Below are 19,665 nucleotides of genomic sequence, written 5' to 3'. Positions count from 1 at the left end.
GCGTCTTACCTCATTTTCCGAGCCGAGCCGAGCCGAGCTGTTCCGTGCGGAGGAGAGATGCTGCTGCTGAGGCTGCCACGGCCAGACTGACTCTCTCTCTCTCTCTCTCTCTCTCTCTCTCTCTCCCTCCTCAGTTGAATCCAGTGAGCTTTATTGGCATGACGTTTTGGATCAAACATTGCCAAAGTAAAAAATGGCATAAAATGACATATAGCCTAAAAAAAAAAAAAAAAAAAAAAAAAAAAAAAAATTGAAATGGAGATCAATAAAATGTGTATAGGCTACACATAAGAGGAATAATACATTTTTAAAATGTATAAAGACAAATATACATGAAAAATAAATCATAATCTTAATAGTAACAACAGTAATAACACTTCAATTGCAATATACGGTTACAAACTGTGTATCAGTAATAGGCTATGTAGCTAGTTATGGCTACTACTACTACTACTACTACTAATAGCCTAATAATAATAATAATAATAATAATAACAACAACAACAACAACAACAACAACAGTAATCATATACAGTGAGGTAATACAATCAGAGAAAATTCTCTCTCTCCAATCTGTTTTATTTGGATGACAGAAAGCAGCAGTTCATAATCCACATTATAGTTAATCCGGTAACTGAGCTCATATTAATATAATCCACACGGACTGATGAGCTGCAGAATAAACAGATCACTTCATCTGTTTCTCTCACTTTTATTTTTTTAAAGCCCGGAAGTGCAGCCATCCTGCTGGAAACCTCTTCCTCCGACAGCAGAGCGCTGCGATGCTGTAAAAAAAAAAAAAAAAAAAAAAAAAAAAAATGATGTAGATGATGATGATGATGATGATGATGATGATGATACTAATACAAATAATGATAATGGTGATTGGGACAGTTTTGCTATAGCTGAATAAAATAATAATAATAATAGTAATAGGCCTAATAATAATAATAATAATAATAAAGCACCACGTTGGAGACATGAATCGTCTCTGTGAGGAGGACAGAAGGTTCTGTGTGTTCTGAGGAGGTTAGGCACTTCGTCCAAACTAACCCAAACCCTTTTCAGTTACTAATATTCTGGTGATTGGACTGCACAGTGGAAGTGTAGGCTATTTATTGAAACTTTGAATTCATGCTTAGATGTCATTTCACAGGCACATTTTCGTGATTGTCCTCATCAGACCCCCTTTGCATTTCTAACTTTCCAAAATCCAAAGTCCAAAATGCACAAGAACCTGAACCTGTTCTGTCCCTGAGTTCCACGTCCCCCCGTTCCTCCTGAGTCTCTGCTGCTGAAGAGTTTGGGATGAGAGGCTGAGAGCTCAAGGCCACGCTCACAAAAACACTGCTTCCTAAATGGTTCTTCAAAACGCTTTCAGGAAACAGTGAGAAATGCCACAGCGTCAAAGAGAGCTAACACAACCATTTAAAAAAACAAGTTATTATAATTCGAATTAAAATAGGAACAAAAAAGAAGACATTTAAACATGTGCAAATGTAAAAAAAAAAAAAAAAAAAAAAAAAAAAAGGCAACAGTAAAATTCTCAGCAAAAACCAGTGAGTGATAAAATCTGTAAGAGATGGGTTCGTCACAACAGAAACTGTAAAATAAAAAAAAAATGTGAGGTGAGCATTTTGGCCCTCATGTGCAGCAGCAGCTCAGCGCCGCCCCCGCTGGTCAAAAGGCAGCACTGCACCGTGTGTCTGAGCTCGTCTTCAGCTTCTGCCTCATCCTGCCTCGTCCCCGGCCGGGCGTCACGCCGCACGCTGCCACTAGAGGGAGACACAGGCCTGCGCTCCCGTCACCTGCAGCCACTCTCTGCTCTCAGCACCTGTTGTTCACCTGTTCCAGTTTTTATCTGAGTGTGTCGACTCCCTCAGTGCTTCTTGCAGCTCTGCGTCTGAAACACCTGGAGTCTCTGCTTTCACCAGGTGAGTCAAACTGAGGCTCGTTCTCCTGTCGTTTTCTGTCACTCTGCAGGATGAACTGCACACACCGCTCTCTGTTTGACCAATCAGCTTTCAGCATTTACAAACCAGAGCCTGAACCACAGAGAAACATTCGGTTTGGACCAGAATGGAGACCAGAGGAGGAGGAGGAGGAGGAGGTGAAGAAGTGAGATGAAGGCTTTATGTCCAGACCCACAAAGAAGGACAGATTTTGCTTCATTTTTTTCCAGCACATTTTGTTTGTTGTTCTTCTTCTGTGGTTTTGTTGTTGGAGGACAGTTACAGTAGAATATTGTGAGAAAAAACCTTTTTCCAAGATGCCGTTGTTTTATGGCTGCAGAATCACATCCACAAAATACAGAATCAGTCTCCTCGGGACGTCCAGTGGTTCATTTCCTATGGGTAGCATTTCCTGTTAGCTTAGCATAAAGACTGGAAGTCTATGGGAGTCGTTAGCCTGGCTTTGTCAAAGTGAAAAAACAAACCTTCACCCCAACACACCGCAACACATCGCAGCATACTGCAACACTCTGCTACACACTCCTACACACTGCAACACACTCCTCCACACCCACACACACTGCTACACACTCCTACACACTCTTACACACTCTTACCTTCAACAGGAATAAAAACAGGTGGCGGTCCACAGCTGGGAGCCTCTGTGTCTCTGTTTGGGCATTTTTAAAAAAAATATCTGAGCACTTGATTTTGATTTGATGTATATTTTTTTAATTTTTGGAATGAATGAATTCTAACAAGTTTAGTGCTAACTGTTTGAATAAACACACTAATAATCCCACTAAAATAACCAAATACGTTTAAAAGCATTAAAGTAATGCTGCAAAACAAACAGAACTGTCTCAGTGGCAGCAGCGGCAACACTGCCACAAACACTACTGAAACACTGAGTATTCTATTCTATTCTATTCTATTCTATTCTATTCTATTCTATTCTATTTCTGTCTATTCTATTCTGCTGGCTATGACTGATATCATGTATTTATTTTATTTGTTTATTTTCTAATCATCATTACAGTTTTTTCCAATTGCTAACACATTAAAATGACATTCATAGCACAATTATTTAAAGTGACAGAGAGCAAAACCTCTTCTCAAGTCTCCAAAACTCTAAACACATTTTCTGCTTTTCAAACATTTTGCAATTCAGAATGGCACTTTTTAAATGCACTGAACGCGTTTCTCTGCATAAGACACAACAATCTGACGTGAAGTCACATGTTTGCCATTTCAAAACACTGTCATTCAAAATGACACTACATGGCCAGCATATGTGCCACCTGGCCAAACACCTCAATGGTTAATTGTTACCACTTCAATCAGGAAGTAAGCACTATAACAAGACCACAGGTGAGCACCTTTTTTTTTTTTTTTTTTTTTTTTTTTTACAACAACAGTAGAAGATGTTGCAGAGAGAGGAAGAGGATGATGTGGGTGTGATTCAGGGATGGATAAGGCACTCAAGGTGCTTCTTCCCTCAATGTCTGGCAGGGGAGGATATTGCTGTGATGTGGACGAGGCGTTGTGGCCGTGCGGCAAGATGCTGCCTAATTATTTTTCTTGCCTCTTTTTTATATATATATATTTTTTTTTTCTGCACATTTTTTCTGCAATTTTCTTTTTCAGTTTGTTTTTTTTTGTGATCATATTTTTGTTCACTCCAATGTAAATATATCTGCTGTGCATATGTTGCACTGACTTGTTGGTGAAAAATAAAACAAATAAATAAATGTTTCAACAGCATGAGTGTGTATCTGCAAATATTTCTGTCCATGTGAGGAATTCGAAGAATTTTCTACAATTTGAACTATTTTAGCATTATGGCAAAGCATAGTAAAGATGAGAGTGCTTTTCATTATGCCCAACAGTGTGTAGTTAATTAGACAAAAATCTGGTAATATGAATGGAGTGCATGCCATTTGGTGCAAAAGTCTGATTTTGATAATGCTATATTTGGTTGCAGTGCTTCGTTTTGCAGGATATATGAGGTATTTTGCAGTTTGGGTGTGTTGTGTTGTGAATTGTGTTAAGTATTTTGATGAAACCAGCCTAGTTTGCAAAATTGTGTTTTAGCAATTGGAAAAAACTGTAATATTTTTAGCAGACCGGAAGTGGATGGAGGCCTGAGAAGAGGGACATCCCCACTCCTCCCCCACCTCCCACCCCACGCCCGACACACACACACACACACACACACACACACACACACACACACACACACACACACACACACACACACACACACACACACACACACACACACACTCACTCACTCCTTCCACGGCTTTCGGCTGCGGAGATTAAATATAGAAAGAGGAAGGCGCGCCTACTCTGCCTTTATATCAGGATAATACAGAAGGAGGAGGAAGAGGAGGGGGAGGAGGAGGAGGAAGAGAAGGAAGAGGAGGAGGAAGAGAAGGAAGAGGAGGAGGAAGAAGAGGAGGAGGAAGAGGAGGAGGAGGAAGAGGGATGTACGAGGAGCGGCAGCAGGTCTGGTTCAGTGAGTCAGAGCGCGGCGGCGTCCACGATGTTCACATCCACCGCGGAGTAGAGAGCAAGCAGCAGCACGGTGAGTCCACACACACACACACACACACACACACACACACACACACACACACACACACACACACACACACACACACACACACACACACACACACACACACACCGGGTTAGGCCTGTGCGGGGCCAGTCCAAACCGGTGGGAGCAGCCGCTCAGATCCTCCGCTGCTCTCACGCCGCTGCGCTGTTTTTGGAGACTTTTACGCACCGCGGATTGATCCGGCTTCCGGCCGCGCTGGTGAGGCTGTGACGCGGCTGACAGCTGATCGGTGATCGATATCCTCAAACGGATCCGGCAGGTCCGTTTGGAGCGCACCGATCCCGAATCAGCTGCATCATCATCCTGCGCGTCCACACTGAACCAAGTGTCATCACGCTTTGTACTCATATGTGTTCATCTGTGTTTTCATATGTGTTTCTTTGTGCGTGTGTGTGCGTGTGTACGCGCGCGTGTGCATGGACATGCAAGCGCGTCGCAGCGTCGAGGAGCAGGTTGCACATTATCATGTTAAAGAGGCAGAACAAAAGCGCAGGTCAGGTGCGTGGGGGCCATTATTAGCGCGTCAGCTGGATGGAGGGTGTGTGTGTGTGTGTGTGTGTGTGTGTGTGTGTGTGTGTGTGTGTGTGTGTGTGTGTGTGTGTGTGCGTGCGTGTGGTGGTGGGGGTCTATAGGAACCCACCTCTGAGTTGTGTAATGCTGTGTGTCGTGACGCCTGGAGAACAGTGGGCTGTAGAATGGTACCTATGGCTTTTTTTTTTTTTTTTTTTTTTTTTTACCAGGATGCAGCGCGATGATATCAAAGTACTCTAAAATATATTATTATATGTACTATAAAATATATAAATTAATCTGTAGAAGTAACGCTATAAAGACCTGTAAGGTGCTGATAATATGTAGAATGAATTTTTAAACATAACAAGTACTATATATGTGCGTGTGTCCACGTATATACGATTACATACTATATCGTGGTATTATTTTAGTGATATCATAAACATGGTGTCACAGGTGTTGTAGACTCACACCTGGGTTGGGATTATTATAGTAGCCTAGTGAATATTACAGTCATGTGTAATAATATAGTGTCTATAACATTATACCACAAGAGACAGAATTATCATAAAATAATGTAAGAGAGCCATTTTGCTGCCTGTGGGAATACTATAGGGTGATTTCAGTTTTATCATATGAGTTAAAAAAAATTAATAAAGGAAACCCAATATTGTTGATCGATTGCAGTGAAACCATAAAAGATAATACAAAATCGACTCAAGTTGCCCATAAGGTGCTTATAATATTTTACTGTTGGACTGTTGTGGGATGAAACACAGTAAAGTGCTGTGTGATGCTGAGTGTGTGTGTGTGTGTGTGTGTGTGTCCAAACTGATCCAGAATCAGCAGTCTGATGTTCAGCTCCTGTTAACCCTTTGAAACCCAGGAGAATATGGACAGGCTTTTATTTTGAAAGGTGTTATTTCATCCACACATTCATCCACATTTTTTTTTTTTTTTTGACTAATTTCTTACTAATTTTCAGGTCATTTCTTTCTAATTTTCGAGCCCTGTCTGTTTGTGTCAGAGGTGGCATGACTTCGCTCGGGTTGGAGGGGCTACCTGTGACCCATGAAGCCGCAGAGCTCAGTTCAATTCCACATATTTACCTATTTCCTGTAAAAACAGGAAGCTAGGCAGGGACCTGTTGCGGATGATGATTGGCGTTTACAGTAGCCAATAGCGGCAAACGTGTGTGACGCTCACTCGTTACGCTCTGTCGTGGAGAACGTCTCACCGCCACCTTCGTCAACGCCACTGGATCTCACCACCGAAGAAGACGGGACCAAATGGAGGAAGACGATGACGATGAGGAAGTTGTTTTTGGAGTGAGGCTGTGAGAGCTGGCACAACCGAAAAAACACTGACTACCCATGATTCCCAGCGAGCTCCTCGGTGTTCCCGCACGCCACTCGGCCACCGGCAGAGTTTAAAGTCGTGGGGAGGGACCTAAAAATTCGAGAAAGCATTTAATTGGTCGTAAAATCAGGACACGCCCCCCTAGTGCAGGAGGAGTCAGCAATGTTTTTACTGTTTCCCAGGAAATAAACAATAAAATACCACAAAGAAAATCTGCAAAAATGCTATCCACTTTATTTATTATTATTATTATTATTATTATTATTATTATTATTATTCATATAGCACGATTTTAACAAACACAAGGTTTTCCAAAGTGCTGCACAACAAGATAAAACACAACTAGATAACACAATAGAAGCAGAATAAAAGGTGAAGTAAACAATAGGATAAAATAATAAGATAAGATAAAATAAAATAAAATAAAGCACAATAAATAAAAATATAAAGTTTCTGAAGAAACTTTGATGTGCTTGCCTTGCGAGCGCCTGGACATGCGCTAAACCGCCAGCCCTATGCTGTTTGAGGGTTGTGTAGTGTTGTGGCTCTTGCCCAGGCGGGGAGTTGAACCCTGGTCTCCTGCATGGCAGGCAGAGACACTATCCACTGTGCCACTGGGGCTTATGTGGGTGGAGCCAGAAATGAGGCTCTATGAAGCACACAGCATGAGTGACAGTGCTGCTTCTGTGAAAAATCACCTAAAAGTAGTGGTCAAACAAATGCTTTTTTGTCAATGAGCAGAAAATAAAATGTACCATGAGAAAGGCAAGGCTTTGGGCTTTCAAACTGTGTCAAAATTATTGTCCAACTCCCAAAAATGCCCACCTTAGAGCGAGTTGGAAAAGTGTGTCTTTCTGCTTCTCTCCCGAGACTTTGCATTCCAGATATAATGGGAGTCTATGGGGGAGAGAGCTGGCACTCCTGCCTCGTTAAGGGTCACAGTTTAAAAAGTTGAAGCTATTTTGCTTTTGTATTTACATTTTTCAAAGCACAACTAGTTTTCCTACTACTTTCCAAAAAATTATGCATGTGGAGTGAAAATTGTGGCCAGGAGAGCAAGTTAAAGACAAAAGTTTTAGGCGAATTTTAAGGGCTGCTCCACTCTAGTTCTCAGGAATGCCACTCTAGCTCACGCAATACACACTCATTCAAAAGTCAGAGGCGGCTCAAAAATAACTCCAAACCTAAACTGTGTTTTATGGCAAACTAAAGCAGACATGAAAAATTGAAGATGACACACATAAAGTTGAACATCTGCTGAGTCATTTAAGCTTTGAATGGAGTCTGTGGGCCAAAGAATGAGGGAGCTGTGAGGCTTTGAAAATGCATGAGTGTCTGCCGATTTCCCATTCTTTTTCTATGAGGGCAAAATCGTGATTTAAATCGTGAATTATGAAAAATTGCAAAGTCTGATCGGTTTGAAAATTGACACACCTCTTCATCTCCACAAGATGCACATTTTTCGTATTTGATGCGTGGACGCAGGTCAAAAGCTCTGGGCCCTGGAGCCTTCTGAAGTTTTGGCCATTCATTTCGGATGGCTAGAATTTTCAGGAAAATTGGAATTTTGAGAATTCCATGAGTGGGATTCCTTATAAAAGTAATAGCACACCTCTCCCAATGGGGCCCCACATTTTCCCAATTCATTGTGTGGGCCTAAAACCAAAGCTGTAGGAGGAGTAGCGCGTCGAAAACGTGCAGAATAATAAACTATAATAATAATAATAATAAAAATAACTAGAGGATAGAAAGTTTCTGAAGAAACTTTAATGTGCTTGCCTTGCGCATGTCGGGTTACACGCAACATCACCAGAGCCCGTCTACTGTATTAGAGTTTCTCTGATATCACGCGCCTCAGCTTCAAAACAAACTGCTGCGTGCTGCTCTCTCTCTCTCTCTCTCTCTCTCTCTCTCTCTCTCTCTCTCTCTCTGTCTTCGCCGCTCTACACACATCCGTGATACTCAAAGACACGCGGTGGTTATGTCATGCACAAGCACATGCACGGTCGGGCACGCGAACGTGGATACGACGTAAATCATGCAGTCCTCCTCCCTCCGCAAAATCGTTTAATGCGAACGGCGGCATTGCGCAATCAATAATCAACCGATAATAATAATCAACCAGATCTGACAGGTGCGCCGCGCACACAGACTGTCATATAGTGTAGCACACTTGCAAAGGACGACGCTTACAAGGGCGTTGTGGTCGAGACGAGTTTACTCTCCATGTGTCAATCATACATAACAAGACACACACATTGCAGCCTGGTTCATAACCGCACGTGCAGCTCTTCTGATGATTACAGCCGAATGTAAAGAGCACGAACACAACAGGGGATCAACATAAAAACAAAGGCGACCGTCATGTGCACTGTGCTACGACATCAAGTAAAGGGGGCAGACTATATTAGTTACATTTTGCACTCCATAATAATAAACATCACCCACCGTCTGTTGACGTTAGCTCCGGGTCGCGGGAGCAAGCTAAGGGTAATTAGCGCTTAGCGAGCGAGCTAGCCATAACAGTTAGCTTACTCACGTCATCAAATAAATAATATATGTCCTTCGTGAGTCTCTTTGATATGTCTCGCTACCCCACTCACATACACTATTTCACACACACACACACACATTTCCATTAAACTAAACAGTCTGCTTACCTGTCAATCATACATCACAGAAGACGCACACATTGAAGCCTGGTTCATATCGGCATACCAACTCTTCTGACGATTACAGCCGAATGTAGCCGAGCACGGCGTCTGAACGGACTGTATTTCTTGTCTTAGCGTGCCCTCTTGTGATAAGAACTGGTATCACCACAATAGACAGTTCTCCCTTTACCACAACTGAAGGTAAGTCCCACAATAACAGGTATTTCTTATTATGATTCAAAAATAAAAATAAAAATAAAAAATAAATGGGGGCTCCGGCTGTCAGTTGGACACAGACGGAGGAAGTTACCTCTGAAACTGTCAAGGTAAATAAACACCCCTTAAATGAAACAAAACGTCTGTTAGTTAAAAGGAAGACATGATGAATGTATGTGTGTATTTCAATGTGACGTGCATACCGGGGGCAGTCGCGCTGGAGCGCGTTTGGGCTTGATAATGTGAGTGCAGGCCAGCAGGGGACTGGGGAGGGGGGAGAGAGGGCGGGACACAGCCACGAAAATGGAGTTTTCAAATTGATTCGTAAATAACTTCAAATATACAATTAACCTTGCTCTTGTGTTGATTTCATGGTAACACCCCCGGTGTTAGGCTCAGTTTTGACCCGTGTTTTAAATCAGCCATAAAATACCAACAAAAAACAATTATTTTTCATCCAATGTGTTTCTTATCTCTTGGTTACCTTGTTAGGCTTCCTTATCCATCCCTTATCTTAAAAAATTCCCCCAAAAATCCCAAGAGAATTATATAGATAAATAAAAGGTTGTTATGCTACCTGACTATTACTGAAGGATATTAGAACACATCTCAAAAATGTTCATAAATTTTTTGTTATTATTTTAATATTATTAACTATAATAACATCTATTTTGTATATATTTACAGGGCTGCCAGTAGAGGGAGCTCACGCTCTTTGGATGTAAATGTAGATACAGTCACAAACAGAGTTAAGACTGGAGATCAGTAGAGTGGGTGAAGACTGGAGATAAGTATCACATTCCAGCATATTTATTTATTTATTCATTTATGTATTCATTTAACTACCGTAAATCAGTCACAGTCACACAAATAGGCTCCATATTTTTTCTTACCTTGATGCAGAATTAGTGTTGAAAGTTGAAAGTTCATAAGCAGCCAAATGTTGCCAAAAGCAGCCCAATTTTGAAGTAGACGCCCAACGTGATTGTTCCCTGCCCAACGGAATTAAAAATAGCCCAATCTGACAATCCTGGCAGGAGGAGAATTGAACTCCGCTCTCCACCTTGAGAGGCAAAGAGGTTACCGCTACGCTACTGGAGCTCATGGGGGCGGAGCCCGAAATTACTCTCTATGAAGCAGACAGGAGCAATGACACTGGTGCTGGTGACAAGATCGCCGAAAACCACGGGTCAAACTACCGCATATTTCTCCGCGATAGTAAGTCCGAGCAGAAAATGGATTGCACCACGAGAATCCTAAGGCTTTGAGCTTTTAAACCATGGTCAAATTATTTTGCAACTCCCGAAAATGCCCGATTTACGGCGATTTGGAAACGTGTGTGTTTCTGCTTTCCTCCCGCGACTCTGCTTTGCCGATATAATGGGACTGAATGGGGGAGAGAGCTGGGACTCCCGCCTCGTTAAGAGTCGAAATGAAAAAAGTTGAAGCTACTTTGCTTTTGTCTTTACATTTTTCAAAGCACAACTATTTTTCCTACAATTTGATCCCAAATTTATGCATGTGGAGTGAAAATTGTGGCCAGTACAGCAAGTTTGAGACAAAATTTTCAGGCGATTTTTCAGGGCTGCTTCACTCTAAGTGTGACGTCACTCACTCTAGCTCTCTCCATTAGTGTGTATTGCGTCAACTTCGAACCGGAATTGCGTAAAAACGGAATGTCGGATCGGTTTGAAAATTCGCAGGTAGCTTCCTCTCTCAAAGACGCCAATTTTTCTAATTTGGTGTGTGGACCTAGGTCAAAAGCTCTGCTCTGTGGAGCCTCGGGAAGTTTTGCCCATTCATTCGAATGGGCCAAATTTGCCACAAAAATTGGAATTTTGGGAATTCCAGATGTTGGATTCCTTATAAAAGTAATAGCACACTTCTCCCAATGGGGCCGCACATTTTCCCAATTCATTGTGTGGGCCTAAAATGAAAGCTGTAGGAGGAGTAGCGCGCCGAAGAAATTTGCAGAAAAATAAAATATAATAATAATAATAAAAACTAGAAGATAGAAAGTTTCTGAAGAAACTTTAATGTGCTTGCCTTGCGCATGTCGGGTTACACGCAACATCACCAGAGCCTGTCTACTGTATTAGTTTCTCTGATATCACGCGCCTCAGCTTCAAAACAAACTGCTGCGCTCGCTCTCTCTCTCTCTCTCTCTCGCTCGCTCTCTCTCTCTCTCTCTCTCTCTCTCTCTCTCTCTCTCTCTCTGTCTCTCCTCGCCGCTCTACACACATCCGTGATACTCAAAGACACGCGGTGGTTATGTCATGCACAAGCACATGCACGGTCGGGCACGCGAACGTGGATACGACGTAAATCATGCAGTCCTCCTCCCTCCGCAAAATCGTTTGATGCGAACGGCGGCATTGCGCAATCAATAATCAACCGATAATAACAATCAACCAGATCTGACAGGTGCGCCGCGCACACAGACTGTCATATAGTGTGGCACACTTGCAAAGGACGACGCTTACAAGGGCGTTGTGGTCGAGACGAGTTTACTCTCCATCTGTCAATCATACATAACAAGACACACACATTGCAGCCTGGTTCGTAACTGCACGTGCAGCTCTTCAGATGATTACAGCCGAATGTAAAGAGCACGAACACAACAGGGGATCAACATAAAAACAAAGGCGACCGTCATGTGCACTGTGCTACGACATCAAGTAAAGGGGGCAGACTATATTAGTTACATTTTGCACTCCATAATAATAAACATCACCCACCGTCTGTTGACGTTAGCTCCGGGTCGCGGGAGCAAGCTAAGGGTAATTAGCGCTTAGCGAGCGAGCTAGCCATAACAGTTAGCTTACTCACGTCATCAAATAAATAATATATTTCCTTCGTGAGTCTCTTTGATATGTCTCGCTACCCCACTCACATACACTATTTCACACACGCACATTTCCATTAATCTAAACAGTCTGCTTACCTGTCAATCATACATCACAGAAGACGCACACATTTCAGCCTGGTTGATAACTGCATGCTGAACTCTTCTGACGATTACAGCCGAATGTAGCCGAGCACGGCGTCTGGACGGACTGTAATTCTTGTCTTAGCGTGCCCTCTTGTGATAAGAAGTGGTATCACCACAATAGACAGTTCTCCCTTTATCACAATGCACAAGGTAAGTCCCACAATAACATGTATTTCTTATTATGAATCAAAAATAAAAATAAAAAATAAATGGGGGCTCCGGCTGTCAGTTGGACACAGACGGAGGAAGTTACCTCTGAAACTGTCAAGGTAAATAAACACCCCTTAAATGAAACAAAACGTCTGTTAGTTAAAAGGAAGACATGATGAATGTATGTGTGTATTTCAATGTGACGTGTATACCGGGGGTAGTCGCGCTGGAGCGCGTTTGGGCTTGATAATGTGAGTGCAGGCCAGCAGGGGACTGGGGAGGGGAGAGAGAGGGCGGGACACAGCCACGAAAATGTAGTTTTCAAATTGATTCGTAAATAACTTAAAATATGCAATTAACCTTGCTCTTGTGTTGATTTCATGGTAACACCCCCGGTGTTAGGCTCAGTTTTGACCCGTGTTTTAAATCAGCCATAAAATACCAACAAAAAACAATTATTTTTCATCCAATGTGTTTCTTATCTCTTGGTTACCTTGTTACTTCCAAAAAAAATCCCAAGAGAATTATATAGATAAATAAAAGGTTGTTATGCTACCTGACTATTACTGAGGGATATTGGAACACATCTAAAAAATGTTCATAATTTTTTTTTATTATTATTTTAATATTATTAACTATAATAACATCTATTTTGTATATATTTACAGGGCTGCCAGTAGAGGGAGCTCACGCTCTTTGGATGTAAATGTAGATACAGTCACAAACAGAGTTAAGACTGGAGATCAGTAGAGTGGGTGAAGACTGGAGATAAGTATCACATTCCAGCATATTTATTTATTTATTCATGTATTTATTTATTTAACTACCGTAAATCAGTCACAGTCACACAAATAGGCTCCATATTTTTTCTTACCTTGATGCAGAATTAGTGTTGAAAGTTGAAAGTTCATAAGCAGCCAAATGTTGCCAAAAGCAGCCCAATTTTGAAGTAGACGCCCAACGTGATTGTTCCCTGCCCAACAGAATTAAAAATAGCCCAATCTGCCAATCCTGGCAGGAGGAGAATTGAACTCCGTTCTCCAGCACGAGAGGCAAAGAGGTTACCGCTGCGCTACCGGAGCTCAGGGGGGCGGAGCCCGAAATTAGCGTCTATGAATGACACAGTTTGACTGACAGTGAGAGATCGCCGAAAACCACGGGTCAAACTACCGCATTGTTCTCCGCGATAGTAAGTCCGAGCAGAAAATGGATTGCACCACGAGAATCCTAAGGCTTTGAGCTTTTAAACCATGGTTAAATTATTTTCCAACTCCCGAAAATGCCCGAGAAACGGCGAGTAGAATACGTGTGTGTTTCTGCTTTTCTGCCGCGACTTTGCTTTGCCGATATAATGGGACTGAATGGGGGAGAGAGCTGGGACTCCCGCCTCGTTAAGAGTCGAAATGAAAAAAGTTGAAGATACTTTGCTTTTGTCTTTACATTTTTCAAAGCACAACTATTTTTCCTACAATTTGATCCCAAATTCATGCATGTGAAGTAAAAATTGTGGCCAGCAGAGCAAGTTTGAGACAAAATTTTCAGGCGATTTTTCAGGGCTGCTTCACTCTAAGTGTGACGTCACTCACTCTAGCTCTCTCCATTAGTGTGTATTGCGTCAACTTCGAACCGGAATTGCGTAAAAACGGCATGTCGGATCCGTTTGAAAATTCGCAGGTAGCTTCCTCTCTCAAAGACGCAAATTTTTCTAATTTGGTGTGTGGACCTAGGTCCAAAGCTCTGGGCGCTGGAGCCTCCGAAAGTTTTGGCCCATTCATTCGAATGGGCCAAATTTGCCACAAAAATTGGAATTTTGGGAATTCCAGATGTTGGATTCCTTATAAAAGTAATAGCACACTTCTCCCAATGGGGCCACACATTTTCCCAATTCATTGTGTGGGCCTACAATGAAAGCTGTAGGAGGAGTAGCGCGCCGAAGAAATTTGCAGAAAAATAATAATAAAAATAATAATAAAAATAATAATTTAGGATAGTAAGATGTGTTGCCTTTCCAAGGCAAGCACATAATAATAAAACACAACAATAAGATGTGTTGCCTTTCCAAGGCAAGCACATAATAAGTATGCAGGATTTTAAGATGTGTTGCCTTTTCAAGGCAAGCACATAATAAAACAATTTAAAATGCACTGCCCGCACAAGATAAAACACATGCACACATAAAATCATAAAATCAACACCCTATATGGTGACTAAAGACCAGCAGCACGTCTCACACAGCAGACCAGACCAGTCCAGTCCAGTTTGGTTCAGTCCAGTTCAGTTCAGTCCAGTTCAGTTCAGTTCAGTTCAGTCTAGTCCAGTCCAGTGTGCTGGGTTAGGGTTAGATGCAGACAGACAGCAGGGACGGGGTTAAAGTGCAGAGAGACAGGATTTAAATGTTTAAATGAAGTGAAAAATAAAATGGAACTGGAAGATATTGTGCTTTGTTTTTAAAGGGCTAGTTCACCCATTTTGAAGAAGTTACCATATAGTGATATAAGAGCGGCTGCAGGGCCAAACATATTCTCCCACTCAGTTCCCTCGGAACTTTAAAGGGACAGCCCACCCATTTTGAATCATGACATTATTATATTTTTATATTAATTTCTTGCTGTTCTGCAGGTTGTTTCATCAGAGTCTCTCACAGGGAGCCGATCAGGCTTTGAAATATCGTTTGAAAACTAGAGTTTGAAAATTCTTGTTAGCAGTTCAGCACAGGAACACGAATCCCATGATGCAACATGATTTTCCATGATGTCATCATCATTATCATCATCATCACGTGTTCCTCTGATCATCCTGACGTTCTGACACTTTGTGGCAGTTTCATCCTGCCTGAACAGGAAGTGACATCAGAGGATGTGCGCAGGTTACCATGGCAACCGCCCTCTGACAGGCCTGATGACATGTTTGCACACCCCCAGTATATAAATCACTATTGTCTCTCGCCCCCTTCCTCTCTCTCTCTCTCTCTCTCTCTCTCTCTCTCTCTCTCTCTCTCTCGGGTCTTGTTGTCATGGCAACCAGACAACTCCAAGAGACTTTCTCTCTCTCTCTCTCACACACACACACACACACACACACACACACACACACACATCTTCTGTCAGTGTCTATTGTGTGTATCCATGGGAGCAGCTGTGTGTTTGTGTGTGTGTGTGTGTGTGTGTGTGTGTGTGTGTTGCACAGATTGATTAACGAGCTGCTGATTAGTCACTCGCCTAAATTTGTCACTGAAGAGAAAAGAGAAAGACGTCAGTCAGGAAGAAAACCTGAGAACCTGAGAACACTGTGAGCACCGCGGGTTCTGCCAGGGTTCTCTGAAGGTTCAGTAAGGCTTTTTTTAAGGGTTCTGCCAGGGTTCTATGTAAGGGAGTGATCAGCGTTCTGTAAGTGTTCTCTAAGGTTTCTTTTAAGGATCTATAAGGGTTCCATGTACGGGCTCATAAAATCTTCTGTAAGGGTTTTGTGAAGAATTACAGAAGGGTTCTTTAAAGGTTCTTGAAGGGTTCACTAAGGGTTCATAGGGCTCCGTAAAGATTCTATGAGGGTTCTATAAGTGTTTTATAAGGGTTCTATTAAAATCCTTTGAGGGTTCTTTATATTGGTACCCCTGCAGAACCCTTCCTACTTTTGTAAAGAAGACCAAAAAAACATTTAAAGAACCACATGAGGTTCCTTTCCATATTTTAAGAGAGAGCAAAGTTTACTGGAGTCAAATTCCTTTTATATGAACTCACTTGGCCAATAAAGCTGATTCTGATTCTGATTCTGTTTTATTTGGACTTTTTCTTGAAATGATTCTGGCTTCACACAGAACCATGGCCCGGAGCAGAGAACCCAGACAGCAGGGCTCTGTGAAGGGTTCTTTGCACATTATGTATTATGTCGATCGTATCGGTGTATCGTACCCAACCCTAGTTCCACGTGAAGCAGCTGAGAGCCACAGACTCTGCACCCTGTTCTCCTGTTCTCTGTTCTCCTGTTCTCCTGTCCTCTGTTCTCCTGCTCTCCTGCTCCACATCAGGTAGCACATGGCGTTTAGACTGAAGAGCAGCTAACATCGTCTGTGTGCCTGATGAAGAGTCTCTGTGTTCCAGCTTTTGAAAAATCACAAAAATGCGTTTGACTGAAATGAGACTGGAACAGATTGAACAGATTTCACTGAGTGAAGCTGAAGCAGCTCAGAGTCCTGAGGCAGCCGGCAGGACGGGGCACACCGGCCTCGGGCCAGGTGAAGGTGTGTGTTCTGCAGGTTCCTCGCCTCTTATCAGCGCTCAGCTCTAACCAGATGCAAAGATGCAATCAGCACTCGTTAGTCATTCTGGGAATGCAGCTCGGCATGCTGGGAAACTCCCAAAGGCCTCTGCTCTGTTTCACGTTCTCTCATGAAACTTATGAATATTAATGAAGAGAGATTATTTTAGGGGCTTCGTTAGAGGCTGCAGGGCGACTGTCAGAGATCCTGCCGCCTGCTGAGCTGAGTCACACTCAGGCTGGACTCATGTAGTGTGACACACAACACACACATACACACACACACACACACACTCTGCAGGCTGGGACGGGACGGTGCCGCTTCGTTCTGTAACCGAGGCGAGGAGAAAAGTCACGCCGGGATGTTTTGAAAGCTGCGACATTTCAGTTGTAAAGTGAGCCGTGACGCTGCGCCTCCTTCACAGCCCTGCCCCCTTCACAGCCCCGCCCCCTTCACAGCCCCCCCTTCACAGCCCCGTCCCCTTCACAGCCCCGTCCCCTTCACAGCCCCGCCCCCTTCACAGCCCCGCCCCCTTCACAGCCCCGCCCCCTTCACAGCTCCGCCTGGAAATCAAAATAATAAAAAATGACTCACATTACAAGGTCTTTCTTTTAACCCTCAGAAACCTGAAGGAAACCCACTCTTCTTTCAAAAAGAAAGATTAAGATTAAGATTAAGATTAGAGATTGCTATGTTGGCCGATGAAGATTCATTTTAGGAAAAGCCTCTGAAACCTGAACAGATTCCTGAGATTTCTTTCAAAAACAGATGAGAAATGAGTATAAAGTCACAAGAAAGATGACCTGAAATAAAAAAAAATAATAATGCTGATAAAATATTAAGAATAAGAATAAATAATCCTGTAACATAATTTTATATAAAATTGTAATATAATATTTATAAATATAGTTTTCTGCTCAGCAGCTCTTCCCTGGAGGACTAGAGCTTCAAAATAAAAGCCTGGAGGTGTTCAGGTCACACAGACATCGATCAGCTGCTGCGTTCAGATTAAAGATAATCTATGACAGACAGAGGCGTGACTCCTGCTGCACGTCACTGACTGAGCTGCTGCTGTCTGACGCTTAAAGGAGCAGTTCACCCAACATACAAAAATTAGTTACTGCACTATTAGCACATTTACTGTAATATTAGTTTAAAAAAGGGGGAAATTTATAAGGAAATTACCAGAACATTAGCTAAAATACAATAAACTACAAGAAAACTCCATATATATTTACTAAAATGATTAGATGGGGGGCCTTGGCTGATTGAAAGTCAAGCTGAGGGTCCAGAACATGAATAAAGTTTGTAAACCCCTGTAATATCGTAATATAATTTAATACCTTCATGGTTTTAATTTGACAGTCTACCACAAACTTGGTGTGTTCCTGCTCTTTTTATTTGTTTACTTGTTTATTTCCAAGCCCTGTTTGGTTGTTTACTCTCAGGCTGCAGCACTCACAGCCTCGATGAGGGATTTTAAAAACCTTTTGCTGATGATTCTCTGCTTTATGTGACAGTTTTACTTTTCCTGAGAGCTGCTTCTCCTCCTCCTCCCATCCTCAGCGTTCAGGTCAGCCGTCAGAGCAGCAGCAGGACTCCAACTCCCAGAATGCCCGAGCAGAGCAACGACTACCGGGTGGTGGTGTTTGGGGCCGGTGGCGTCGGGAAGAGCTCGCTGGTGCTTCGCTTCGTCAAGGGAACCTTCAGAGACACATACATCCCCACTGTGGAGGACACCTACCGACAGGTGGGCCACACACACACATACATACTGAGTCACACACACACACACACACACACACACACACACACACACACACACACACACACATCCGTCCAAAGTCAGTATTTACAAAGTGAACGATGAAATAAAACTGAAAGATCAGAAGAAAAACAAAATCTCAAACAAACCCAGAACAGGATGAACTGTTTTAAAAGGTGGCTGTGATTGATTTTTGCTGACTGTGATTGATTGTTGCTGACTGTGATTGACGAGGCTGTGCTGTGCCGCAGGTGATCAGCTGTGATAAGAGCGTGTGCACACTGCAGATCACCGACACCACAGGAAGTCACCAGTTTCCCGCCATGCAGCGCCTGTCAATCTCCAAAGGCCACGCCTTCATCCTGGTCTACTCCATCACCAGCCGCCAATCACTGGAAGAGCTCAAGCCCATCTACCAGCAGGTAGGTGTGTGTGTGTGTGTGTGTGTGTGTGTGTCGGTGTGTTTCTGTGCATCTAAACAGCTGGATCAGGACTGGGGTTAAGGTTTAGACCAGTTAAGGTTAGATTAGACTAGATTATGTTAGATGAGAATTGTTAGACTTAATTAATTACTGTTAGATTTGACAAAATTGTTAGATTATATAACAAAAATATTATATAAATTAGATAAAATTATAATATGTCAGATTAGATTACTTTAGATTACGTTACATTAGATGGGAATTATTGCATTCCAGTAATATTAGATTAGATTAAGATTAGATTATACTATGTCAGATAACATTAGATTTCATTACATTACATTAGACAAGAACTAGTTAATTACACTAATATTAGATTGGATGAGGTCAAATTAGAAATGTTAGTATATTACATTAATATTAGTAATAATAGATACATAGTTAGATTTGTTTGCATTACATAGATTAGATTACAATATGTCAGACCACATTAGGTTACAGTACATTAACTGAGAACTGTTAGAATAAATTACATCAATACTGGATTGGATTAAGATTAGTCAAGTTTTGCTCTCACTCCAGTGAAATAAAACTCAACGAAGAAACTGTTAATTTTTACAGTTTTTACTTTAACATGTTGAAGGAAAAACACAAAACAAAGAAAACATGCGAGCCAGTGAGCTAGTTTGATACCTTTCATTTTAAAGGTAACAACAACAACAATGACAACAACAATAATAATAATGAATCATGAAACCAAG

General features: G+C 42.1%; 1 protein-coding gene across 1 annotated transcript in view; it reads left to right on the top strand.

Moving 5' to 3' along the window:
- The first annotated feature begins 4,432 nt into the window (after positions 1-4,432).
- diras1a (DIRAS family, GTP-binding RAS-like 1a) overlaps positions 4,433-19,665 on the top strand; it is a 15,947-nt gene continuing 714 nt past the window's right edge. Inside the window, exons 1-3 of the mRNA XM_030050312.1 lie at positions 4,433-4,542; positions 18,284-18,467; positions 18,734-18,904. Coding sequence (XP_029906172.1) covers positions 18,330-18,467; positions 18,734-18,904 — 309 coding nt within the window. The 5' untranslated portion in view covers positions 4,433-4,542; positions 18,284-18,329. The remainder of the gene's footprint in view (positions 4,543-18,283; positions 18,468-18,733; positions 18,905-19,665) is intronic.

This window comes from Myripristis murdjan, chromosome 4, assembly GCF_902150065.1.
Source record: "Myripristis murdjan chromosome 4, fMyrMur1.1, whole genome shotgun sequence".
NCBI lineage: Eukaryota > Metazoa > Chordata > Actinopteri > Holocentriformes > Holocentridae > Myripristis > Myripristis murdjan.
This window is presented reverse-complemented; position numbering and strand designations above follow the sequence as displayed.